Genomic DNA, 27350 nt, shown 5'->3' on the forward strand with positions numbered 1-27350 from the left:
TTCAGCTGTGAACTTCCAGTAGGAATCACAAAAATAAGAGCCTGATGATTTACTTTAAGAACTGAAGGATATATGCATGCTATGGCAATGTTTCCATGGTCCCTTAGAAAAATGGTTATTGTAATAACTGGTGATGGATACTTCAATAGAAGGCTTTGCTGATGAAAGCATTCAGTGTCAGGATTCAGAGATGGTGTATATAAGTATGTGCAATGTACACAGATAAATGTCAGAAAAAAACCCCACTGCTATACTGCGGTGTGGGTACAGACAGCATGGTTTGGAGTAATCATTATGTTGCCTTAACTTTCAGCACTGCCTTTTTCTTACTGTTATTAGGGTCTGTGTAGCATGACACACAGGTGATGATATCCAGAGGTGGATGCGGGTGTGATGTGTGCAGAGTGGGAAAGCACTGGCCAGGGCACAACCTCCGAAGGGCTGAGATGGGTTTCTAATGGGGGTTTGCAGAGGTTTTAAATCCTCCCCAGTCTCTTGGTAATATCCTGATGTTATCCTGTATTAGTCCTGCTAGGAACAGACAGTCAGATTCCCTTCAAGGCCTTCCCTCACCTACACAACACACTGCTGATTTAACCTCTGTAGTACTCAGGATGGAAGCAGAGCCTCAGCAAAGAGGAGCACACATTTTACAGTATTAATGCATTAGCAAAGAGTCCTTTTACCCAAGATCCAGAAATTGTTCACTACAGGCTCCCAAATGACTGATATGTGTTAGAATGGCAACATTATTTGCTGCCTACAAGTCTCTTCAGGCTGATGCGGACTCAGGATTTGTGGTCCCCCTGCTAAGGAAGTGTGAGCCACAGGCCATTGGGTAGGCTTTATGTTGGAAGCAGGGTTTCTGCACAACCTCAAATCACACATCAGTCTGTGTAATGGGTGTTAGAAAAAGAAAAAGTGCAAATTCAGAGATGATGTCACCTGCAAAACATTCAGTGCAAGAAAGTCCACGCAAACTGTGTGTTTGGGTGAATGAGGCTTTTATTGTCCCCATTCTCCAAACACCTCAAATATATTGCATCACTTTTTTTGTTTAAATTATAAATTTAAGAGATATCCAGATAATCATTCAGGCTTGTCAGATTTACAGTTTTCCATGACAAACTTATCTGGATTTTGACAAACTTTTGTCTTTTCTCCTAAATCAATGGCCTGGATGTGAACGTCCTTGAACTAATGGGAATTGTTTCTGTATACAGACCCTAAATTTGCATCTCAGACCACTTCCTTTGCTGATGGAAATAGCCCATTTTTATCTCATTGGAATGTTTGCTTTGGAGGCCACAAATGTCCTTTCCTTATGCTTAGGCAATCTCGGAGGAGAATTAAGTTTTGCCTGGCTAGTTTCCACACCTCCATGCAGTGAGAAAATGCTCATATAGCTTCATGAGCACTGAAATTGTTTTAGAATTATTTCTGTTCATGGTCTACCCTCCTGAAGTGTATATTTTTATTTTTGTCCCCCACAAGAAAGAGTAAACCTAACCTGAACTATATTTTAGCATTCACAGGTACAAACCTAAGAGTATTTCTAGTTTTTTTGTTTGTTTGTTTGCTTGCTTTAAGCGATAACATTCCATGCAATTTCTGAATCTAACAACTGCATAGAAGACAGCACTCTGATGTTCTCCTGGCATAGAAGAGAAAAACACTCTCTCAAAAACACTCTCTCAAAAAAATTTAACATTTGTTTCTGGGAGGTTAGACAATGGTTTACTTAATATATAGCAAATACTGTTTATTTCAAGGCAGGCATGTAATTGATAGCATCTTTCCATTCTGCTGTTGGGAGGAGTATTTATATAGCAATGCTTTCTCTTTAGTGTCTTTTGTCCATGCCAAAGAATGTAATCGAACTGGTATTGCAAACATAGATTAATGTGAATGTATTCACCCGAGTGCTTAAACCTTTCTACCTCTCCTAGCTGCTATAACTGATTGAAGTGTTCTTGCATAAAACAGTCAAAAGAACAGAATGCATGTAAGAGCCTAAATCCTATTTTCATTTAGAGTTTAAGGATTTAGGATTTATCTCATTACCTTCCTGTCAGATACTTGTTCCTATAAAATGGGCATAGGCACCCAAGAAAGTCTCTGAGAATAGCCCTTTTGATTGGTCAAATAATTTTATTTTTTTTTAAATTTATGTCAGCAACTGTGACTTTTTAGACATGGAAAGTTATGTTACCTGACAAGTAGGATTTCATGGGGGTGGCAGAAAGCATGGAGCTACTTGTTAAAAGGGCTGTGGCCCTCCTTTCCCAACCCTCCCCACAGGGAGGGAGCTGCAAGGCACAGGCTTTTAACCTCCCTGCTTCCTGGGGAGGCATGAGCCTCCATCTGCACAGCAAATGCTCTCACCGTGCTGTTATTCTGGATCTCCCTCAAATCTTCCTGTTAGAACTTTTCTACTTGGCTTGAAATTCCTAAAACCTGACATTTTAGCTTGGTGGTTATGGTGTTTATCAAGGAGATAAAGTACCTGGCAGCAAGAGCAGCTCACTGAAATAGCTGGAATTATTTGTTTGTGGTGGAAACACAATATGAGAAGGTTTTGATCCCCCTTTCTTCCCACCTATGTTGCAAAGTGAGGGTGGAGATGCCCTGACAGGAGGTGGGAATGAAGATCCATCATTACAGTTGACTTCTTGGGTGATTTCTTACGCAAGCAGATAAATGGCCCTGTGGCAAAACTCCTTATTTTCCCTTCATTTCCCTCCAAATTTGGGCAAGTTTGACTTCAGTTTGTATACAGGTTCTGCATAATATTTACAAATGCAAGAGAAATTGCAGCTCTGTAGCAAACTTTACTTTTTGTGTAAAAGAAAATAAGAAAAAGCATTTCAGCTTTTCTCTTTTCTCATTGGGCTCTCTGGGGTTCGACGCCAAACTCTTCCCTTTACACAAGCCAGGCCTGACTTGCCTGACATGTTGCTCTGAAAGGTTCCCAAGGCTGGTGCCAGCACTCCCTTGAGGAACCTGGTGGAGTCAGACAAGTGGGATATTAATCCACAGATTTTAAGGAAGGGAAATGTTTTAAAATCATCTGTCATGGTATCCCACATAACACACTCCAGAGCTTTTCTCCCACTTGCTCCTACAGCAGAAGGAATTATTTTTCCCTGTTAACACTGTGAGGTGCAATAATTTGTGCCTGAAATACAGCACATCCTCCTGCAGCACACTGGATCTTGATGTAGTCAATTAACCCTTGCCACACTTCCTAGGCTGCTGCAACGATTTTCATCCTCTTTGTTGAAACTGTGGTCACCATTTGGCTTCTAAAGGTGCTAACAGCCTCCTTAAACCAAAGTTTTTAAGAGATGAAAGCAGTCCTTTTGCCAAATGACTGCAGGAAACTCAGTGCTGAAGACCATCCTTCGGGGGGGAGAACCACTGCAGGGGGTCCACAGCCAGTGCAGACAGGTAGCATCAGAGAGATTTTAGACAAATACTCTCTGGATAAAACTACTGCAGTTTTTCAGCCCAATTGAGAAATCAATATATTATGATCTAAAATATACTGTTATATGAGTTTTGCAGGTTTTTACAGGTTTTTTAGATAAAGAAAAATAAAAAGTCTGTACACTGATGTCTCCTTCTCCTGGATCCTTTCTTCTTTAAAAACATTTCTGGAAGAATTTCACAGGGTTTTATTGCCATCAGGTTAATCAGGCGTTATTTCTCACATCTCTTCCTATCAGGGACAAGCACAGTCAGGAGGGACAGGAGAGTGCCATGCTTCAGAGTAAAAATAGATAGTGAGGAGAACTGTTAGTGTTCTTCCCATGAGGGATGTCAGCATTCAGGCTGTGATATGAGGGATCCAGTGTGGCAGAGCCTGGGCTGGCAATGCTGACATTGATTTCAGCCTTAGCTTGGACCACTCAGATTTTCACAATTTGTTTTGGAAGTCTCCAGGTTTCCATAACTTGTTTAACTGTTGAAAGCAGGATTGGGGCAGATCCTTAGCTGCTGTACGCAGCATAGCGTCGTGAGCCTCGCTGGAGCCATGCCAGTCAACACAAGCTGCGGGCAGAGCCTGGTCTGTTTTGAATCTTATTTCTCATGCTTTGTATGCTCTTTTGCAGTGTAACAAGTGCTGATTTGGAGCATTAATTGCATGCATTTGACAGAAACCGAATGAGAGTTAGGTTTATTGTTTTGATACAGTTTCAAAAGGAAAGCTTTTTACTAGCGTTTTAATACAGCCATTTGTAAACACCTGGCAAATAAAAATTGTGAGTCCAATCCTACTGCTAGCGGAGTCATTGACAAAATTTCCCTTGGCTTTAGTAGGAGCTGGACTGGGTTCATTGTAAGTGGTATACTCTAGTGTTAATGATAATGATTTAATGTTTTATATATTGATGCTTTTTTGCTGGACAGTGCATTGGCTTTTTATGATTTGGTGATATATACGAATAAACTACTTGAAAAGTTAATGTTTTTGTGCTTGGTTTTTTGATGGTGAGTTGAATTTACTATGTACAAGTTAAAAAGTGATTACCAAAGCCAGTGGTGACACCTTAGTTTGTTCCCTCATTCCCTGGTATCTCCATGCTGCAGCTTGCATGGTCATGGACATGACCAGCGTCCCTAAGCTGAGCCCTCTTGGTACCATCTTCCAGCAGTGAGCCCTAAAGCTACAGCAGGCAAAGAGAAGGTAGTTCACCTGCATGAGATGCAGATGAAAGCCAATTTGTTACCTAGTGTAGTGGGGTATCACAGGCTGCATGGGCAGGTTCATTTTCTAAATGCCGACTAGTTAATTTTATTCTGGTAGCCCCAGACTTTCTCTTCAGGGGTGGGTCTAAAGGTTCCCAACAGCCCTCCTGGAGCAAGGAATTAATAAGGAACAACTCCACTCCTATATCTTGGAGGTTTCTGAGTTATTTCTTGAGGGCAGCTGCTAACACCCTTTTTCTAATCACATGCTGCCAAACTTTCTGCTTGCTGCAAGGTGGCAAAAGGCAGAAATGTCAAATAAAGTTGCTGCTATGGGTTATTTCCAGACTAGCAGGACCGGAGAGAAGAAGCAAAGGAGTAGGACTATAAGCAGTCTCTGGAACTCCCTTTTACCAGCACTAATGCTGAGTGCATTAAAAGGTTAATGTAAAAAAATCTAGTGTCATCTCACTGTGTCCTTTTCTATCTCCTGCGATTGTATGAGTATGGATTCACCTGCTTGTGCAATCAGGTGCTGCTGATGGGGTATAACTGCCTGAAGAGGGTGTTGGCAGCTGCCCTCCGTTCCTGCTGCAGGAATGTACTGCACACTGTCAAAACAACACTGCTACGGTCTGCTGATTCCTGCTATGGGGAATTTAACACCCATTACATAAGGGATATTAGGCAGCACTTCTGCCCTTAGGCCCTCTCACTAACCCATTTTCATGCATAGACCTCTTTCTGCTCCCTTCTGGCCCTTTGACTCTCACCAGCGCAGACACTGCTCATGGCAAGCCCACATCCTCACTGTCTGCTTCAAAACCTGCTGCTGGAGTCGTGTCCTCCATATTCCTTCCTCTGCTCTTTGAGGCGAAAACACGACCATTTCCAAGCCAGACTAAATAATTGCTCAGAGCTAGTTGACTTCAGGACTCCTGACTTTTATAGCTGGTCTCCACACTGGCACCAGAGTGAATTCATGTGAGCATTCTGTCCATTTGTAGTAAATTATATGGTCCTTCTCCTTTTGTTTTCCTCTTTATGGGCGATTCTCAGGAGTTGTACTGAAGGGAAATATTACCCAGCACAGCTGTCAGGGAACCAACATAACGGATTCGGTATAATTTCAGAGCTCCTTTCAACTCCTCCAAACTCACGGACTCACCAAGGGGTCACACCTAGAAAAAAACAGTGTCGAGCAAGAGTAAGGAGAAATCCCGCCCAGCTTACAGCACTGAGGATAGAATTGTGATGGATAAAGAGCAGAAGGAAGGCAGAGTGGGAAAAGGGTGTGTGTGTGCATCTGTGTGTGTGTGTAAGCAGCATGGGTGAAGGAAGGGGACAAGAGCTTCAGTGTGAGGAGGAAATAAAGCAGGTAAGTCCACAGCGAAGCTGTGCACCAGAAATTAAATGCAGGCCTAGAGGTCAGAATTTTTGCTCCTGTTCCCAGGCTAGTTTTGACCTGCTTCCTTCATTCGCACAGATACATAGGTTTTCTCAGCTTCAGTTTATTCAGCTGCAAAAGGACACTGCTGTCCCAGGGATGGGGTTTAACATTTATTTATTTCAGACTATCTGGTGGTGCTCTGCAATGAGTTGTTTTGGCTCTCTGCAGTCTGTGACAGAGCTGACAGACCACAGTAAAACAATCCTGAGCCAGGAGGCCAGCAAGGCCACGGGGAAGCTTCTGCAGGCAGCTCAAGTGCTGCTTTTGCCTGTGCCCAAAATTGTCTCACCCAGAGCCAGGAATAGCTGCTCCTCTGCTTATTTTCCCTGACAGCCTGGTTGTGATAGCCATTCTCAGAGTGTGCCTCACTCACACTGATAAGCCTGGGCCCTGATTTATCACCTGATAAAAAGGTGAACGTGGCCATTTTCCATCCCAAGCAGGGCTGAGGGAAAGGAGGTCCCATGCCCATCTCCTGGGGAGCAGCACAGAGACATGAACATGCACACTGTTTTCACATTGTCCCTCCCAGTCCTAAAGAGGAGATCCCTTTTTATCTTAACTCTTTGGCTTGTTTTCAAGTTAGCAAAACTAGGCTGGCAGCACACAGGAAGGATTCCCTGTACTGCTCTCCTTCTCAAGATGACCCAGATTTTGTCAGCCCCAGACTTTGCCTTCCTATTGCAATATGCCACCACTTGCAGCGTGGGAAGAGACCCTCCGAAAAAGGTCCCCATTTTGTATGTATTAGGTACTAGGAGGACACATCATTCCAGACCCCAAAAGGTACACCAATGATTTGCCAGAGAGTTCCAACACCAACATTAAAAAGGTCATAAACAGAAGTGAAAACAGGACTTGCAATCACACCCTTGCCCTATGCGTGTCACAATCCAAACCTTCCCACCACGGATTCACCAGCACACAAGTTTAAAACTTTTCTGATTTATTATCCAAACAGCAGGGCTGAGGTGGGGAAAGGGAAGGGAAGCACCGGGGGACTTACCCTGTGAGCTGGGATACACAACTGGTTTGAGCAAAGAGCCACAGAGCCAAATGCTCCCACAGCATCCTCTGGGTCCTAGACCAGCAGCTTGTCAGGTACAATTGCTGTGGCCTTTGACATCTTAGGAAGAGCATGAAAATAGCTGCTGAAGCCAATTCTTTCTGTCTCTAACTGCAATTTTTGTTTGTACTCATTCTCAGTCAAGTTGCTGCCCACTCTGCTCCTGAGAGAAGGCTGCATAATTTGTTTCTTTTTATCCTCTGCCTGGTTTAAGTCCTTGGGCTGCTTGGACAAGATTGGTGGGGCAGAGAAGTATTGTCCTCTCTTTTTTTAAAAAGTCAATTAAGAATAAAACACCATTTTTTTCTTGTTTTTAGTGGGTTGCAAAGGCAGAGGAGTTTAGTCAAGGTCATGTAGGCATCACATCCATATTCTCTGCCCTGTTTCCTTTCTCTTCCTTTTCTTCAGCTCTTATGGGCTCTGCTGTCATCCTTATACTGAATAAACCCAAGCATACATCAAGTGTTACTTGACAAGAATCTAAGGCCTGAAAAGTGTATCATGCTGTTTTTGTTTAGGAAGAAAACATAGCTCAAGCTCATAAGCTTGCACTTGCTGGACGTCCTCTCAGACACTCAGAGCATCATTCCACATTTATTGCCTGATCTCCATTAAAATGATTGCCTCCAGAGAGGTTGCACTGTATGGTGCTACAACGGAGAGATAACAGGGCTTTGACCCCACACCTTCATACACAGCCCGTAATACCCTTACATAAGGTTTTGAACACACAGACATAAAAGCAAAACCTCTGACTGAAGACAAGCACTACCATAAATCTTGTAAGCTCAGCTCATGGGGTTTATGGGCTGAATCAAGCCCAGAGGATTAAGCTACCGATTTGATAATTAACCTGGGATTCGATGCTGCTATGTATTATGTTAGGCAAATGCTCTGTTTACTATTTAAATGACTTTCCACATGTTCTTTTTCACACCTGGGAGTCAAGTGAAACATTAAGAGTCAACTCTTGCCCATGGAGGAAAAAATGCATGAAGGGAAAGAAGAAAGCTATTTGCCATGATTTTACTAACAATCATTTCAGGTATATAAATACAGTAGCTTGACAAGCCTTTGGCCACCAGAGCAGTGTTCGTGCAATAGTTCAGCTTCATTTTAACTTTTGTAGAATAGCTCTTAGGAGACTTGAGGAGAAAGATGGTTTGGTATTTAATGCTTTGACCTGAGACTCGGGAGACTTTTATTCATAGTGTGCTTCTGCCTGCACAGATCAATGAATTTCTCTCTCTGCCTCTGCTCCTCACAACAGCAGTTTATAAGCTCTTTGGGGGACAAAACTCAGGCACTTGTTTGCTGTTAAGGATGATGGAGCATCAGTTTGGTGGGACCTCTTGGTGCTAGTATTATCATTCAGTAACGTTAAGGAAAAAGAAGAAAGGAAAGGAGAACAAGTAGCTGCTAGAAAGTGCACAAGAGGGGTGGTTTTCTTGTTCTTTGAGTTGGATGCTCATGTGTTCCTTGCATGGGGACTGAGTTGACAGGGAGCTTTGCTCTGTTGTATGATGATTACCAGTGCTCTGAGATGTCTGTCAGGCTTACCGCAGATGGAGGACATCGCTACTGCCTCATAAACCAAGTCCAGCATTTATGAGCAACGTGTCTTATCTGAAGAAAGAAGATAACAAGTCGGGATTGAAACTCCTCCAGGACTTTGGTGTCTTGCTTCATGCTGGTGTAGTAGAGACTCACAGCCAGGATCAGCACAGCACAAAAGGAGAGCCCCAGGAGCACAGGCAATCCAGATGATGACCTGTCATGCACTGAGAGAGGGTGGGGAGGAAAAAGAAAGCAGCATTATTTTAGTGTCATCTTAAACACTTCCCAAATCTGACCCCCCACTGATGCTTTTGTCCTACTTTTCTGGGAACAGCGGGGTGCACGGGGCTCTGGTTGTGAATACTTCTCCAGGCATCAGCTAAGTGATAGCAGGTCACACCTCCTGATGCAGGGCAGTGAGTATAAAAGCCCTCATCTAATGGTGCGTTTAAAGAGTTTAATTATATACAATATGAACAGGATTACCATAGCTAATGTATAATCTCAAATTTCCTTCCAGCAATTATTTTTTATACCTTGAAGCTAAATGTTAGGTTACTAGGAGAATATTAAGGCACTTCACCTAATTATTTAATGCCTACAACTGTTCCATAAAGAGAGAAGATCTAGATTTCTGTCCTTTTCCCTGGTAACTCAGCCTGTTTGGGGCCTCTGCTAATTACTGGAAGATCTGAGACAAGGCACAGGCACATTTAGAAAACTCTGGCTGGCTTAACCTCTCTCTAAGTGCTAGGTGTGCTAATTACACTGGAACGTCCTCAGTGTTTGCTCTTATTCAGGAGGACACTATAAACATTTTTTCTTGCCTGTTAAAATATAATTCAAGGATGTTTAAAGTGCTATAGGTCAGGCATAGTTCATGTGTGGAAGTCAGTGGGTTACATTTAGCTCTCTGATGTCCATGCAGCTATTTAGAGGTGTCTCAGCCCTTGTATGTGTGTATCCATCCATGGATATCTGGGATGCAGTTTGGTTCAGATCTGTCTGCTTTGTTTGGCTGCGTGCTCATTGCACCATCAGTATTATTTTATAAAACACTTTGAGTATTAAACATGCGGTATAAAACCACATTCACGCCTGAATAGAAATCCAAAGTGTGCAGCTATTTTCCTGCCATATGCACATAATCAATAAGAAGATAAAAATGTGGCATGGATTATTATGGGTAAAGGACCAACATTAGCTATAACATATTTAAATTAGCTTCTACCACCAGCCCTGGAATACACAGCAGTCAATTAAATTGTCATACAGAGGTACTGAGAGGAAGGTAAAAAGTCGTAAAACCAAGCAAGAAACGATAATAATGTATCAAAAAGTGTATTGGGAAAAGGTAAAATGTTAATAGGCAGTCATTTTATAGCTAACCAGAAACCAAATCAATGTCCCATAATAGTTCTGAGTGAATTATTTGCAGCAAATAATTTATTCCTTTGAATTTATCCTTTCTTTCTGTTTGCAAATTATCCATGAGCAGACTTCAATTTTTATAAATTTGATTATTTGGTATTATTCTATGAATGGTTTATATGTAGGTGTATATTTATATGTAGGTTTATATGGTTTATATGTAGGTTTATATGTATATAAATATGTATATAATGGTTTATATGTAGGTATTTAACCAGTGAATTACTCACCACTTTCTGCTTATGCAGAGTTTTTTTGATTTGGAAGGTGGTATTTACATTGTTTGATCTCCCGGGCCACGTGATACACCTCTTGACTGGGTGGCTGCCTGCCTTTCAAAGCACGGAGCCTGTCTGATGAGTGTATTTTGTAAGAGTGAAACTATTCTCTAATGCTCAACAGCTTTGCAAATCAGCCCTTTTCTATGAAGTGCTTAAAACTTTGAAGTGCTTAAAACTGTTTTTCATCTCATGAAAGTTACTTTCTATGTCAAATTTTTGGGTTATTTCAGATGCAAACTTGTTTTTTCATTATATCCTTTCAACACAGGAATATGCTTAGTCCAGAGACATAAAAAAATAATGTGGAAGAACAGTTACAACCCAACAGTCCCAACAGTCCCTAACACGGCTTAATCACACTGCTACAAATGTGTGCTGGAGTGTGTGTTTGCTCTTTTCTAAGTTGCAAATTGAAAAAAAACAATGTTTAAATTTGTTGAATTGTTTGGTGGAACAGCACGTTCAGCCCTAGCTATGTGCCCACACACGTAAGAAAAAAAGCAACTTGTCTGTGAGAAAAGCACTGGACTGGCATACAAGAGATTTTGGTTCGGGTCCTGCCTTGGCCTTACATTTCCACTGTTATCTGAGAGATGTTTGGTCTTTCCTTTTCCACCAGACTCCTTCCTGCCCACAGCACCTTGTTCCTTTTGGCCTCCCACAACTACAGCTCTGTGTGTGTACATATATGTATATGTGTATATATGTACCCCTTCCCCCCTTACTGCACTGCATACAGAAGGGGCTGGATCTTGGCCAAGGCCTCTAGAGATGATTGCCATCATAATAACACACAGACACATTTCCTTGGGGGTCTGTGAGGCTGCTTGGCCTCAAACATCCTTGCAAGCACAAAGAAAAAAAAAAAAAGATTATTTTTATTGTTTCTACCCTGCTGCCAGTGTATAAATGAATTGTCTCTTCCCCACATAAGAAAGTCAGCGGGGAGAACTACTGTTTCGCTTGGGGTGCTTTCCCTGCATATCTTAGTGAAAAACCTGTACCTATTTCATTGCCATAAAACATATTAATTATATTTAAATTAAAAATAGCTTCAGGGATTTCATTTTTGTTTCCACTATTTGTCTTGCTAGATGTCTTGTTTAAAATACTGCAGCAGACCTCATCAACTCTTTGTGCTTCATGTGCCAAGACAGAAAAAGCAACAGCTGCCAACAGTATGAAATGCTTCATATTTGGAAGGTTTATTTGCAGAGCGCATCCCCACCGCTGCAAAGCAAACTCAGGTTAGTTCCATGAATGCCTCAAAGTTATAATGTGAAACTTTGACTTACCCACTACGTAGTCACAGCAGGAAATAACTAGAAAACAGAATAAAAATGTTCTTATGTGCCTGGAAAGGGGGTGTCTCTTTGCTGAAGATTAAAAAAAAAAAAGCATGCACTGGATGGTATCTCTGAAACTGCCAGTCACTCTACAGACATTGGGCAACTTCTCACACTGCTTTTGACTGAATGCATTTATGCCCAGACAAAGATCTATCCACCCCATGCAAACATGCAGATACAGGTGCACTTCAGGGAAGTGAGGAAAAAAATATTATATGTGGAATTTCATAGGCAGAGATTACTGCTGGTGCAGGATGGCCAAAAGTCAGCTCTCACCAAAAAACAAACAAACAAACAAAAAAACCACCTCTTCCTACTCTGCATCATTTCTAGAAGAGAGATGAGATAGACCAGAAGGCTGAGAAAAAGAATGAAATATAGAAAACAAACCCGACTGTAAGATGCAGCTGTCATCCAACAGCATCCTGGAACTGCCTCTGCTTGGCAGCTGGGGCCCAGATGCAATCCAGGATGAAAAGTGAGCATGGAAAAATTTCACTGGTGCCAGCAACTTTCATCTTACCAGCCTCTATTTTAATAACGTTGCATGGACAAACAGCAAATCATCTAAATCACAGGCTGTTTGTAACACAGAATATTAATTATGAGTTGGGACGTTTCTCCTGTCCTCATGGAAGAGTCAGAGTCTTTCCCATCCCTGCAGCTTCCTGCAGCTTGAGCACAGTTGTGCTGAGGTCAGAGCTGGTGGGTGCCAAAACCCCATCCCAAGCTGGACTGACTGTGGGGTGCCAAGCATTGATCTGGGGGCACAGACTCTGGCAGGGAGCTGAAGGAGGTATTGCATCTCGTCCAAATCCTGCTCCTGAGCAGTCAAAAGAGCTTTGAAGAGTTTAGGGCTGACTCATTGATTCTTCCCATGCGTTCGGTTTGGATAGGAAAGCCCAGGCTGCGCCAACGACCTTATCAAGAAACAGCTTTTCACTCTTGCATTAGTAGGCACCAGAAGCAGCACACTGCAAAACCAACAAGAAATCTGTATACAGACACAGCAGTGGATGCGAAGGCTTGCTTTTAGAAGCTGAGTAGCAGTCCAGACAGGTGGCTGACATGGAAATTTCTGTCACCTGTGTTTTTGCTAGCAGATGTATCAAAACCGTACAATTTTAGCTTCCTACCAATAAACACAGTTTTTCCTAGTCGGGTCTGTTAGTGAAAGTCAGAATAAAACAATTATTTGGTTATGAACTGTATTTAACATGTGCAGAAGTGCAAACTGAATCCTTGTGTTAGACCTCAGCTTCAGGTCACTCCCAGCTGACCTACCCACAAGCTGTTTTGGCTCATGAATGAAAGACCAGAAGACATGTTAGCTGTGTTGTTCCTTGGGCACTTTTATTTGCAGAAAATATTACATTGTGGCTGCTTTTAATCCCAGTGGGCCAGCCAGGCTCAGACCTTTACTGTTCTGTCCCTTGCCATGCAGGTTGCTCAGAAACATCAGAAGGTGAGCTCCCTCCCCAGTATTACATCCTAGTTACCCAGAACAACGTAAGCACATTTAAATTTGGTTTGTTTGAGCTCCTCTATGAATAAAAGCAGTGTTCTGGGGTAGACCTGGTGCTCAGCCAAACCCATGGTCTGCAATGGTCCCTGCGGTCCCACAAGTTCACCATGAGAACAGCCTGAGGCTGCTATACCCTGATGCTCCAGGACAGGCAGGGGAATGGACCAGGTGCACTTCTGCAGAGCACAGCACAGAAGGTGTCTGTCCCCTGCTCCATGCTGAGCTTGAAAAGACAGATAACCCTAACAGAGGGGAAGACTGATGAGGACAGACAGGGTGAAGGTTAAGAACTAGAAAGGTCATGCCAGAAAGCCTAATAGCTTGAACATACCATGTTCAATGACTTCTTCTGGCTCACGAAATCGAACCCTTCTCTCTGCTTTCCTTTTTTGCCCCACGGCTTGGTTCACAGGTGGTCTTTTCCTCAGTATTGAAGGAGGACAGCTACTGTCATCTGTCTAAAGAGTTGATCAAAACACAACACATGGCCATTCAAACTGGAGTAATAAATCTAGGTGAAGCTTTGAGTTTTTGTGGCTATATTTTTACCATGTCCCTCAAAGGACATGATATGGAACACACCTGATGTGACATTTACAGTCATATCACTGTAATACGTACACCAAACCAATATAAATATCATTGTCGTAGATCTTCAGTACACTAAAGCTGTCTTTTCAGGAAAAAAAAGCTTGGTTAAAGAAACAGACAGCAAAGTTTCAGAAAGGATTTCTCTAAATTGGAGCGAACGGTTATTGAAGATAGCTGCTCAACAGACTGGGGTAGAACACATATGATATGAAAGATAAGATTCATATTATTGGAAGCACCTTTGAAGTGTTCTGAGCTAAGCTGCTCTGTTTTGGATGTGGTGTTGCCATTTAAACAACTGAAGCTATGCAGCATTCTCATGATTTCAAGCAATTGTTTGCCATTTGATATCACAATTATGTTGTTGCTCTGTTTTTTGCTTGGAAGCCACACTCAGTCTTTGATAATGAAATCAGATTGCTGTGGATTCTGCCAAATGACAAAAAACAGGGCTGCAATAATAGTAATAAAACCCTCTTCCGTGTAGGAATGTTCCCAAAGTTAACCCCCCAAAGCAAATCCAAAGCAAATCGTCAGTTCAGAGACACACGTTGTCCCTGGAAAGTGGAACAGCAGATGGCAAGCTTTCTACTTTTCAAAGACCTAAGTGGGTGGCAGAGATTCTCCACATTTTATTTTTACTTTAAGATCAAAGTTGTCTTCTCTACACCTCTTCCTCCTCTTTCTCCTCATGTGTCTTTTCCTCACTCAGTGACGGCAGAGCCCTTCCTCCATGTTTTTCTTCTTGCTTTCCTCTTCTACTCCTCAATGTCTGTTGCATTTGCCCATTTTTATAGTCAGATAGCCTTGCCCTACACCTTGTTTCCTTGGATGCTTTCCCCACACTCAGCACTTCATGCACACATTATCTGGGTTGTAGAGGCAGGGTTAAAGCCCATTACCTACAGTTTGGGGCTGGCAGACTGCCTGGAGAGGGTCCATAGTTTTCTCTGTGCATCATACACTGTATATCCCCTTTACCAAACACATGTTGACCACATTGGCTTTGGAAGAGACACCACTATGCGCTGGATGAAGAGAGGGATTTAGGGGTGACATTGCTGGGCAGATCAAGCCTACCGGCATGGCTTTCCGGTGGATGCCTAGGCCTACTACACAATTCACAAGACAATTATGTGTTTAAAAAAAGCATCCACAGCAGCTGGCCCATTAAGCAGGAAAGCACATAACACAGACAGCAGGAACTGCAATGGAGTGGGGAACGTCTTCAGCTTTGATGCCTTCTCCTGAGGGATTTGTAAGCCATATTTTAGCATAATATCACTGGTAAGGATGTTTTCTCTAAGCTTGGGGTCATACAAGCATCAATACCTCCTCTGTCTCATGATCAGAGGCAGAATGGTGGAGGTCTGTGTTTTTTATCCAGCAGCTCAGAAGCTGGAAGACCCATCCAGCATATGGGAGATCTAGATTCAACTTCTTTCTAAATCCAAGGGAATATGAACCCATATCTCCTATATGCATACCTTCATCATCAGACCTATGGTGCACACGTGAGACTGAGGGAATCTCAGTCGCTGCCAGTGAAGCCATCTTGTTTGGCCTGGAATAATTAAATATTCATTGGAACAAAGAAAGAAAGAATGAAAGAATTGCTTTGCAGCCCAGTGTTTGGGTGCTCCCTTGGGGATGGAAGAGGTCTGCTCCTATCCTTGCTCCAATGAATACTTAATGTGAAATACTTAAATATTCATTGGAGCAGTCACTGGGAACAGGGTCTCTTGTCTACCAGGTGAGTGCCCTAATCACTCTGCTGTAGCCTTACACACACGCACACACACGCACACACACTTTCTGGCATAATGAATATTTAATTATTTTGTGGAAAAAGGAAGCAGCTTCGGAGAGGCACAACACAAGATGCCCAGCTCAGACTAGCAGTGGTTACAGCTTTATCTGAGAGGAGTCCTCCAGTGGCACATTCAAGGAAACCAAACCTTATATTTGAAGAGATTCATAACTCCACGAGACACTTTTGTCCATATGAGATTTTCCAAACACCCAACAGCAATGTCACATCAGAACAGAAAAACATTAAACAGCTAGGTGGTGGGGTAGCACCAAGCCAATGAAAACCTTAAAAAGGAAGTGACATTTATAATATTTACTAGGCTTTAACAACCTATGGAAATCAAAGCTGCACAGTGTCAGGAAAAAAAAAAAAAAGGTACATTTTCCTCTCAGACAGCGACCCAGTGTTAACAGGTATGACAAGAGCTGGAAACCTACCGAACTGTTAGTTTGGAAAGAATATGACACTAAAAATAAGGCACTTGTGAAAAATTCTGGGCGTTGGGCACGAGGACACTATCACCCATCAAGAGGTTACTTACCAGGAGCTCCTCTGCACTACGATCAGAAGGTGGGTCTGGACATATTTGGGACATGTACTCTGGATGCCAACATGAAGCCTCCCACACGAAGCTTTGGTTGGAAAGCCACTCGCTCAAGGAAATGGGGAGGACCAGGGAAAAATGTCTGGAGACCCCTCTGCCGCGGGGACTGAGCAGGCAGTGCCAGCGAGCAGACGGGAGCAGCAGCAGATGACAGAGGAGTGGAAAGATGAGTTTCCGCCCTTCATGCCAGTGTTGGCTTGGGAAGGATGACGTGACTTGAAATGTACTCAGCAGCCAAAAATAGCACACAGTGATAATACTGGTTGTGCAGCTGGAAAGCAGGGCTTTCCTGGCAACTGGAGAGAGGCTGAATGGAGCAAATCACAGATAAACACCTACATATTTATATGCGTAAATGTAAAGTCGAGGCTGTTCTTTCCATAATGATTACTGCATTTCCATGATGACATTGGTCTGCTTTCCAGAAAACATTCCCAATCTCAAAAATCTTGCAAGTGGCACTACTTTTAATCCTTTTCTTGTTCAGAACTATGTGGGCAAAAGCTATGAGGAAATGTTATAGATATAGTGGGTTCACATATATCTCCCTCCAGTACAGTTATGGCCTCACTTTATATGTCTTACATATTAGATCCATTATTATAGTAATAAAGTGAGATTTGAACATTAGACATTTCTACAGATATTATAATAAGATTATTGATAGAGAAGAGAGGTGATTTACTGTTCAACAGGCTTTAACAGCCCCTTGTCAAATGCTGAAGGCTGGTCACCATTAAATATACAATTTCCAGCCAGAAATACCTGCCATGACTGCTGAAATATGGTGGTTTATTGTCTCTACAAGCACAAGCTTGAGGTTTTTTGTTGTTGTTGTTTTTGTTGTTCTTTTCTTGGAGCTATTTATTTGCTGTGAAATGTCTAAAAAAATCCACTTTTGTGTAATTTTCCAGGTTAGACGGAGTGCCTCAAGGCGGGACCCTAGCATTGCTCCTTTCACAAGGGGCTTCACCGCAAAGTGGAAGGGAAGACCCCAGTGTTCTCTGTTACAGCTGTGCATGCTCAGACCAGGCCATCATTTTGCACCTACCCCGTGAAGCAAGGGTTGCAAGATGCGGGCATTGGCACCAAGACCCAGTCTCTGCATGGGTCTTCAGTGTTCGGAAGACTTGCTGTCCTCAAACCTTTCCCTTCCCAGCAGTGAAAGCGGTGTCAGCATGGAGGACGACACATTTTACTGGCCTGGGGCACTTCACTGAATGCACCGTATCTAAAAGCCACCTGGAGAGAAACACCTTACCTTCTCTTTCCTGTACATTGGGGTGTTGGAGGGCTTTTCCTCATGCTGTAACCGGCTCACAGCTGCAAGGCTTGTAAAACGTTCTCAAAATCCCCTCTCTGGTGTGTCCTGCAAGTGTTTCACATCAGTTATTTTTGGGATATCTAAGCCGGGCTTTTGGTGGGGAAAAGTCATTTTTCAAAACTTTGCTCATGGTAGATCCTATACAGAGAGGTGACAAAACCTTTCAAATGGTGACCCCTAGCTTATCTGGTTCCTCCTTGCTCCCATCATGATAATCACTTGCTACTAAATAATATAAGTAGGAATTTATATGCCTACTGTGGCCAAAAATACAGGTGGAGGTGGGAAGAGGGAAGTCAAAGCCTAATATTCATCTCTCTCTCGCTTTCCCTACATGAATTGTCTCATTCATTTTTACTAGTGTCATCCATCAAGTCACATAAAAAAGGTCTTTTGTAGCCTCTTATTCCTGAAAACAGAGGCAAAGAGCTCATAATCTTTTAGACCTGAATGAGAAACCCTGTTCTTATCTTTTTTCAGTGAATCTGATCTTATTGAAAGCAAAGGCCTTTTTTTTTTTTTTAACAATTAATCAGAATTTTTTGAGATTATCTTTAAAACCCCCAGAAGAAAAGTTGTTGGTTTTTGTTTGTTTGTTTGTATGTTTTTAATTCTAAATGGCTCATTTGTAATTTTCAATGTAAGAACTCTTCTTTTCAGTTCCAGAGATTCCCCTTACGTATAAACATTTTTTTCTGTTAATTTGAAAAATTATTAGGCATCTTATAAATGTTTTCATGAAAGATTCCTATCCAAATGTTAGGATGATCATTTAATAGTACTATTCTCACTTTTTTTTTTTTTTCCTCAACCTGTTAATTATATTGATAGTGATAGTTGTAAATGCTTGAATAATTTGTAGTTACCTGGGCACTCAAGTTCCAGTGGATAAAGATGTCAGGAGTTCAAATCTCATAACAGGGACGGATCCATTCCTGCTAAGTGCTTTTGATTGCAGTTTAACCACCTAAAATTAGATATAGATTGGGAACAAAACACAGTTTCACGCATGAAGTGAAAAATTCCGGGAAGATAACTTTCCTAGTTTCTGAAATCACTAGTAAAAAATACATTACAATACTGGAACAATTTCTGCTCTGGAAGCTGGAAGAATTTCCCTTAACATTGCCCTCCTCTTTGAAGTAATTTTTCATCTAGGCTTTGATCTCATTTCTCGCAACACATGTCAGAACCAAAGCTGGACAAAGAATTCATAAATGAATTATTTAGCTGAGGAGTGTCACCTCTATTTCTTTCTGCTAATTGTTCACAAATACATAGTGACTTTTGTGAACATATTCATTATTCAGATTTATTCAGTGGATAATTGCTGGGAGAAATTATTTGTCTGTAGATTGCTTGGAAGCATTTTGCTGTGACCATTTAATAGTAAAAATCTATCCAGGCTTTTAATACTAGACAAACTGAAAATATCTGTAACTACTGACGGAGTCCTTAAGCGTGACCAATATACTGCAGTCTTAATCAGAAAATCCCCTCTTTTGAGGACAAACTCCTCTACTTCCAGTGTTACATGAGAGAAAAAGCAAAGACGTCAAATATCTGTCGTGCCGACTTTGAATGGCTCGCATTGTATATGCAAATAAGTTTTTACAAGAAAAGGGTTGCTTAAGTGTTTGTTCAGCAGAAAAATAAAACAAGCCTGAACAAAACATGATTGACTTCCCAGTGAATAAGTACGAACAGTCCACACAAAGGAACTAACTGCACAGCCAGTATTATCATGCAATACCCCAATGGAAGATGTCTAGGAAATAAACATAACATGATAAAACAATTTTACGCTCAGAGGATAGCTGTGTAACCATATGAACTCTTTTTCCATTTCCTTCTGCAGGAATAAATATTTTAGACAAGCAAAGGACTTTGTAAATGATGCCTTTGTGGGGATTCGTCTGGCCTGGTTCAATTATTTTGAAACCTAGCAATTTTCTCATATCATTGAATCTGGTTTTATTGCAAATAGGGTCATAGAAATAGTCACTCATTGTGATAATGGACTTAGTTTATCTTAACTATTAACACTTCTAGTAGGTTTACACACACATATATATTCAATATTTATGGATATGCACAGTGCATATATATTAATAATGAAGTAACTTTATCTCCAACAATCTGAAAACAAAATCACGTAATACCATACAGTGTGGGGTGCAATGGTAACTGGAAGCAGCATATCAGGATAACAGAACAGAAAAGGAATAAATAAATTAGAAGGAAGTCTTCCATATCTTCTTCAACTTCCAGAGTGTCAAATGAGCCTTTGTTCAATATTCCACCTTTCGTGGTTCTGTGTGCTCTTGATTAATAATTTAGAGATGCACCTTTTGGCAGCAAGGTAAGTTTTGTGTTTGCCAAGAGTGATTTTCCACCAGTCAGGGAATACATCAGGAAATAAAAAGGTGAATTGCCCCACAGAGCATCATTAGCTGTGTTCCTTCTTTTTTTTTCTGCCTCTGGAGAAGCAGATTTACTGCTGAAATGTGTGGAACACCCATGAGGTGTCATACGACACTGTTTCTACTCCTCAGACCTTCCAGAAAGGAAAGCACTGCATAAATTCCAACCTCGAGACAAAAATCAGTCCTTTGGACTGTGCATTTACATATGCATTCCATGACAGAAGGGTCTTGGTTAGCCTCTCTTCTGGTGGTCACTCCAAAATGGGATGTTTCTGAGGAACTGGAAAAAAATCAGCCATGAAGCACAACAGAGACAGAGCAATGAATGGGCATATGTGTGTAGCCAGGTGCACTGATAGCAATCAGTTTATCTGTTCATATAATCCCAAATTCCTGTGATGCCCAGAGACCTGTGTACCCCAGTGTGTTTGCCCCCCAGGAAGGGCAGTTTGTTCAGCCCAAAGCACAACATCTCTAGTTCCTGTGGTGCTATATGAAGGACCCACAAGGTTATCCTCCCACAGAGACCTTCTCTTCTGCATTTATATATTGCTACCCTGCAGTGGAAATTTTCCTGATGAGCTAGAGATGTGAACTCCCCTTCGATGCAGGTAGGCAGACCTGGGGCCACTTATCCAGGAACTGCAGGCCTGGATTGTCACTCTTTGCAAAAATTAGATTTGTCATGGTCACATCACATGCAGCTGTCTGATCCAACACAACAAAATTTATTTCTGAAGCCAGCGCCCTGGCTTTGTTTGTGGATGTAGCAGGTACTTCAGGGTGCTGATCATCTTCCTGGGGTTGCAGCACGAGCTCCAAATCCACAGCATGCAGGGGCTTGCTCTGGATTTCATCTGAGCTCTTCTCTAGGGCAAAGACACAAGCACCAAGCAAAATGTGTAGCAAGATTTTACATTGTGGTGAGAAGGTCCCCAGAGCAGGGCAGACTGATTTCTACTCTGCTGGAACTGGCTAGAAATGATTTAACTCTGTTGAGGAACCTGGTCTTAATTCATCCCTGGCATGAATCCACTGACTTATGAAGGCATGGATCTGTCTCCGTCTCTTAAAATTGCCTCTCTTATTCATGCGGCTTTCTGGGTAGATGTTACAAACAACCACAATGTACTTGTGATGATATATAGTAAAGAGAGAGAATTTCTGTGCTGCTGAAACTAACTTTCTAAATAATTACAGAATGATTCCACATCCATTTCATAATTAGACTCCTGAGATTACAGCCAAGCCATTATCTGTGATTCAACATGCACTTTTACTTTGGAAATATCCCATAAACCATTAGGTTTATTCCACCTGAGGTTTTCCCCTTCGTTCCGTTCATCCTGCCACTGGGATCTAAAATGTAAAACATGTATTGATTGAATAAGAGTTACCAAGTAACCAAATGCTAATAACTGCTGTTAGCTCACTGTTTCCATATCAGTCAGCCCTGTTGATGCCGAATGGGGGAGACAGACAGGGCTGAAGTGAGTGAGGTCATTCTGAGTCAGCTTTTATCACACGTTCATCATATTTTAGCAACAAAAAGGAGTGGAACTGGAACCTCTCCTTAAAGCAACCGGGGGCTGCCACCAGCCAGGAGATGGGTGAGAAGCATGAGTTCACAGCCAGCAAGTAGATGGCTGAGCTGGCATGAAATAAAAAGAGAGGGGAAAAAAAAAAAATATATATATATATATATATATAATGAAAAGAAAACCCTCAGAAACAGCAAAACCAGAATTATCTTCAGTAGCTCTATTTCAGCAGCAATCACTTTGTGCTCTCTGTTGTGTTGACTGGGGCTTTCTGTAATGATTCCTCATTTACTCATGCGAGTTTTGGCCAGTGGAGAAATCAGACTAGGATAATTGGAGGATATAGCCTAAAATGGGGATTAGCAGCCTTGTCTAAATCCCAGAGATACCAAAAGACTCCTGTTGATTTCTGCAGGCCCATGGTCTGTTCTGAATGGATTTTAGAAACCTGGAAGCTGTTAATGCCAGATTGGTCCTGAGAAGGGCAGGGAGTGGGACTTACAGCAGGGGGAAGGGAAGGAGTCAAGGGAATCGTAAAGCACCTAGACACAAGCATCACTGCATAAGATGATTTGAAAGCCCTGATGTAAATGCTCTTGAGCTCCATTTTTGGTGTCACCTTGGAAGGGGATTAGATTAGATTAGCGACATGAAAGGAGAACAGAAAAATTGAGAGAATAATGGATCGAAGCGTGAGAAAAGCCCAAATGAGTAAAATATCCATGAATTTGAAGGAGCTTGGATGGTGATACTGCATGATGAATATAAAAAGCAAGTGTCAAATCCTGCTGTCGTTGGCAGACACTTTACACTAATGCTAAGTATATTAAAGTCTATTAAAGCCGATATTTGTTCTGGATTTAATTTCTTGTAATTAGTGTGTGAGACTCTCTCCTCCACCTCTCCACACCCTGGAGGCTGGTGTTTTCAGAGTAGAACAAGCAGTTTTAACAAAGAATAATTGGTACAATTTCCAAATCTGGCCAAGTGCTTCTGGAACCTATACTCACTTGGATCTCAATTTAAGCTGGGACAAGGAAACTAAGCAAGGAAAAATTCAGACAGTACATCAAAGAACACTTGTATTCATTAGGAGATATGATAAGTCAGGTTGAAAGCCAGCTGTTTTTTGCACAAGTAAACTGAAGATTTCGATTGCGGTTTTGTTCCAAGCAGAGCATCCTTCAGCATGTCTGTGGAAGTATTGAGGGGACCTGCTCATGCCAGGTCATTTGGTGTCTCCCATGAGGGTGGCTGAGAACAGGACTGGCTTGGACTGGAGACTGTGGAACTGGGTCCAGCCCTGGTCCCTGACAGTTTTTCATCAGATCCTTAAAATAAGGGGCTTTGAGCAACCTGGTCTAGTAGGACGTGTCCCTGCACATGGCAGGGGGTTTGGAACTGGGTGATCTTTAAGGTCCTTTCCAACACAAGCCATTCAATGATTTTATGAGAAGATGCTCCTGCTAGTAGCTTTACCAGCCTGTTACTAGCTGCCTTGTTAATAGTTACAGCCTTCTCTTTTTTTCCTCCTTCTCTCTATTTCATTCTCATCAGAAATTTGGTCCTGGGTCAGGAACAGGAAACCTCTCAGCTTAAATTAGTATGTTGCTGAGAACCACCTCTGTTTTATTTGATATTTTATTTATTTTATTTTATTTTATTTTATTTTATTTTAATTTAATTTAATTTTAATATGAATCATTTTATTTTTATCAGCATATTTTTCATAATCTCAAATGTATGAGCCTTTCAAACAGTCACCTCAATGAAGCAGTGGAAATTACAATGCCTTTTCTTTTAAATCTAGGCAAATGCAAAGGCAAGGAATCAGCTTCACAGGACAGTTATAGAGATTGTGAATTAATAGTGTCTGAAGGGAGGAGAACTAAAACTGAGCTCTTGTTCTGTCATGATTTTGGCCACACAGCTATTACCTAATGCAAGCAAAACCTGCTCAGTGCCTTGCATTTTCTCATGCATGCATTACACTTTGTGTAGCAAGCATTTCTAGGACAAGTATGGAGACTGAAGTACCCTTACACTCTATTCTTAGGGTTGATATTTCTCCTTGTGTATTGGAGAGCTGAAAAAAAATTAGCCCCCTTTTGGACCACAAAAGGGTCATTCCAGCTCTGAAGTGAATATGATGGAAAGGTTATGCCACTACTACTCCTTACCAGAAAAAGACCTCTCCTGCTCTCCTGACTCCAGCTCAGCAGCCCTGAGTTTCAGACTATGGGACTGAAACACCTTTTCCTGATGCTCCTGGATTTGGCGAGCTTTGTCACTTGCTGCATAGATAGTGCTGGAGCTGGAAAATTGTGTCAGCTTCCACGATGGACATATTTGACGTCCCAAACCAAAACACTACTAGCAAGGAGTGCTATGAGACTTCTTTACAGAGCAGTTGTCTTCTATTTGAATGGCATACTTGCCCTACAAACCTTTATAACAGCTTCAAAAGAGCAATAGAGGAGATCTGATCCTGCCCCACTGCACAACCACAGGTGCTGCTGATTCCAATGAAGAGTTCTGCATGTGAAACCCAGGCAGGATTTCATCTCTGCTACTTACATCTATGGGACTGATAAATCTCCATTAAAAGCAAAACTTATCTGTTAGGGCACTTTGGGTCAAGCTGCCTTTCCACTTACACTCCTACAAAAATATTGCAGTGAATGGAAACTTGTTAGTTTATGTGTATAACATTTGCTCTTTTGTTAAGTGAAGTGATGAGAAACACAAAGACTGGGGCAAGGAACCGTTGAGTCCAAAACACAGATATCAAGTTTCTTGCCCAACTAGGGCAATAATTTTTATTTTCCTCTGATTGAAGTCACTTTAATGCAAGTGGCACAATCTGCCTGTGAGGTTGGCACTCTGCTCTCTTGAGCTCTGGCTTTACTGGCTTCTGCCAAGCAGCCAAGTAATTTCATCTGTCACATTCCCACTGGCTTGTCTGCTATCACTAGCTTATTACAACTAGTGAATTTCCAGCATTTTGGCATTCACAATGCACTGACACACAGCATAATCTTCTGAATAATACACTCTGCTTGCAGTACATGAGTGAAGAAAGTGTCTGTCTACTTCACACTTCCTTCTCTTTAAATGAGTTTTCCTCACATCCAGCAATCTCTGCACAAAGACACCTGGTTCTCATTTCTAAGCCCTGAAGCCTGTCCACTCTTCATCTGGCCTAGGTTCATCTGGGATGTGCTGAGTGACTTTACCTGGCATTTGTCATGATGGCAGCAAGTGCTGCAGACCTGGCTGCTCCTGCAGAGTCTGGGTGAATCCTGTGCTGGGTGCCCCTCCTGTTTCTGACAGGTGAACATATTGAGAGAGACAGGCTTTCTTGAAGCCTGCAAGTTTTTCTTGGATGCACAAAGAATCCCTCAGCTAAAGCATACACAAAAAGCACCCCTGAGACAAGAAGAGAATATCTGATCTTACTAAGTTACTTGCTAAGTGTCAGGCTGACCAAAGCTGGGGGTTTGTGGAGCAGATACAGGACCTGTTCTGTGCCCTCACTACCATTTCTGAAAGAACGCCTTCAGCTCCTTGAATTCACCAGTGGAAATCAAACACAAGACACAGAAACAGCACTGCTTCCCCTTTGTCTAGAGAAGTGCAACTTAAATAAGAAGTATAGGAGGGTGAAAAGAAGGGGAGTTCAGAGCAGGGGACACCAGTGGTTTATGTCACTGAAATTTGTGAGCCCAGAGCTGGATGTGAGGCAATGTTTAGCAGAGAAGATGGACTGGCCCTGGAGAGAAGAAGCCAGTGGTCCCATGTGCCAAACAGCCCTCAGTCTTTTGAGCCACCTGCTAACAAGGGAGTTTCTTTGGAAAGGGACGGTGATGCCTTGGGGATGAGTTCCTCAAATTTTGGCTCTGTCTAACAGACCATACAGTAGCAGCTCTGGCCCAAGGAGTGTGCACAACCTAAAAGATTCACCAAACTTCTTGTATCTGAAATCATTGATTTATTTGCTCCCCCCAAAGGTAAAGCAGCTGCTCCAGGATGCACATATAAAGCTTTATAAATATCAGATACTTGTCAAAATATTCTATTGCAAAACTATCTGAATAATGATGCATTCACTCTAGGCACTTTATATGAGCAAAATGGAGGGTAGATACAGGGTTTGCGAACAGCGCTAGGAAAGGTACATAGAACTTTCCTGATCCATGCACTGTGAGAGGCTCAGACCTCCTTTCTGTACAAAGAGGGTTGCTGTTATCTGTGTTATTCTCAACACTAATGGAAAAACAGGCTCTAAAGGAGCAGCTTGTCATATTACCTTTGTACTGGCTCAATTCAAAAAAGCCTGCAAATAAACTTTATTGCTGTTCCTAATAGTGGTTATTATTGATCATAAATAATATGCTCATTTTCATTACTCTTGTTTAAGACCAGGGCCACACAGGAGTTACAGATATTGGTGAACAGGCTGTACCTGCACCAGAGACTTTATAAACCAAAGGAGCAATGCCAGTTTACAGAAGACTAAAGGTCTGGACCTCAGCTTCCAGAGAGGCTGAACATAAAATGTAAGGAAAAGCAAGCCAAGAAGCCGCAGTGTTTGGACAGAAGCAGGTGAAGCAGTTTTTACAATAGAGGCTTTCTCCACACCGGCCTAAGCTGGCAAGAACACAAAACCTTTTTTAGACATACCTGTTGGTCATGATGAAAAGCGTAGGCAGCATCTCATGCTGACATGTCTTGCTTGGAAGGCCTGCTCAGAAAAATCCTTCATCAGAGCAGCAGCTGTCGTCTTCCCCTGAGCAAATTCCTTTAAAGCTGTCAAAGATGCTGTAATCAGACTAGGTCATCAAAACCGGTCCTCCTGAGGACTGGAAATAAGATCCAGAGATGATCATTCAGCTGCATGGGCAAGGTCTAAAACACTAAAGTTTCCATTGAAATTAAATGAAGGGGCTGTAATTGCTGTGAAAGAAAAGCAAAGCAATCATTGGGAGAGCCCAAAAGCTTTCAAACTACCTCCTGAAATGGTGCTGGCTGTAAAGTAGGGATCTATGTACCGCACAACAGAATCTGATAGCAGAGCAAAGCTTTTACCAGGAAACCAACTTAGATAACTACTGGAGCATTTGTCTGTGTGCCTCTTGGAGCTAGGGCAAATTTTAATCGAGATTTCTACACACAGTTGAGTAGTTTTATTGCTCGGCTAAATATAAAAAAGGTTAATAAAGTAATAAAAATGGATTCTTTGTCTTCCTGATTTCAAAACATGAGGCTGTGGTCAATATGTTTAATAATTTGTAAATAGACTGGAATGAAGCCCAGCAGCCATGGTGACCACTGAGAGGAGACTGCTGTGCATTTCTGCCCTCTCGTACTTGTGCTTGCATCAGCAGTTTTGCAGCTTCCATAAATTGTTTGTCAGTAAGGAAGAGAAAAGAGGCTGAGCTCCTCTCTGCCGTGATGTTTACTGCAGTTGCTGGAGTTACATCTGGGATAAATTTAGCCTGGTTTTGATTAAACACAGTCTTGGCTAGAATTAAAGGGTATCAGTGTATCTGATTTTAGCTGCATTCACACTATATTGTTTTCAGTGTCTCTGATTTTAGGTGATTGATTCCTCCTTGAGTAGTGGTACAACAAACAGATCCCAAAGTGTCCTTGGTACTTCTCCAGTGCACTGGCACTACACCAGATATCGATTCCCAG

The 27350-nt window shown here is 41.9% G+C and overlaps 1 protein-coding gene across 2 annotated transcripts; it reads right to left on the bottom strand.

Moving 5' to 3' along the window:
- Nucleotides 1–7071: 7071 nt before the first annotated feature.
- Nucleotides 7072–26608, bottom strand: C5H14orf180 (chromosome 5 C14orf180 homolog). Of its 2 annotated transcripts, XM_040559612.1 has the most exons (6): nt 26334–26608; nt 18550–18650; nt 17621–17728; nt 13683–13809; nt 11773–11799; nt 7072–8989 (listed from the first exon to the last, which is right to left on the bottom strand). In XM_040559612.1, exons 3-6 carry the CDS (start codon nt 17636–17638, stop codon nt 8787–8789), a joined length of 375 nt encoding a protein of 124 aa, XP_040415546.1. In that variant the 5' UTR covers nt 17639–17728; nt 18550–18650; nt 26334–26608; the 3' UTR covers nt 7072–8786. The 2 variants fall into 2 exon arrangements, with proteins under 2 accessions (XP_040415546.1, XP_040415545.1); XM_040559611.1 differs by lacking the exons at nt 17621–17728; nt 18550–18650; nt 26334–26608 and adding an exon at nt 16297–16515.
- Between the last annotated feature and the right edge of the window lie 742 nt (nt 26609–27350).

Source organism: Cygnus olor, chromosome 5 (assembly GCF_009769625.2).
Source record: "Cygnus olor isolate bCygOlo1 chromosome 5, bCygOlo1.pri.v2, whole genome shotgun sequence".
Lineage (NCBI taxonomy): Eukaryota > Metazoa > Chordata > Aves > Anseriformes > Anatidae > Cygnus > Cygnus olor.

Coding starts and splice junctions, on each gene's coding strand:
- C5H14orf180 (XM_040559611.1), bottom strand. CDS start 16,350: ATGTCCCAAATATGTCCAGACCCACCTTCTGATCGTAGTGCAGAGGAG. Junction 11,800..13,682: donor AGAAGAAGTCATTGAACATG/GTATGTTCAAGC, acceptor TCTGTTTTCTAG/TTATTTCCTGCTGTGACTAC. Junction 8,990..11,772: donor CTGCTGTGACTACGTAGTGG/GTAAGTCAAAGT, acceptor ACCCTCTCTCAG/TGCATGACAGGTCATCATCT.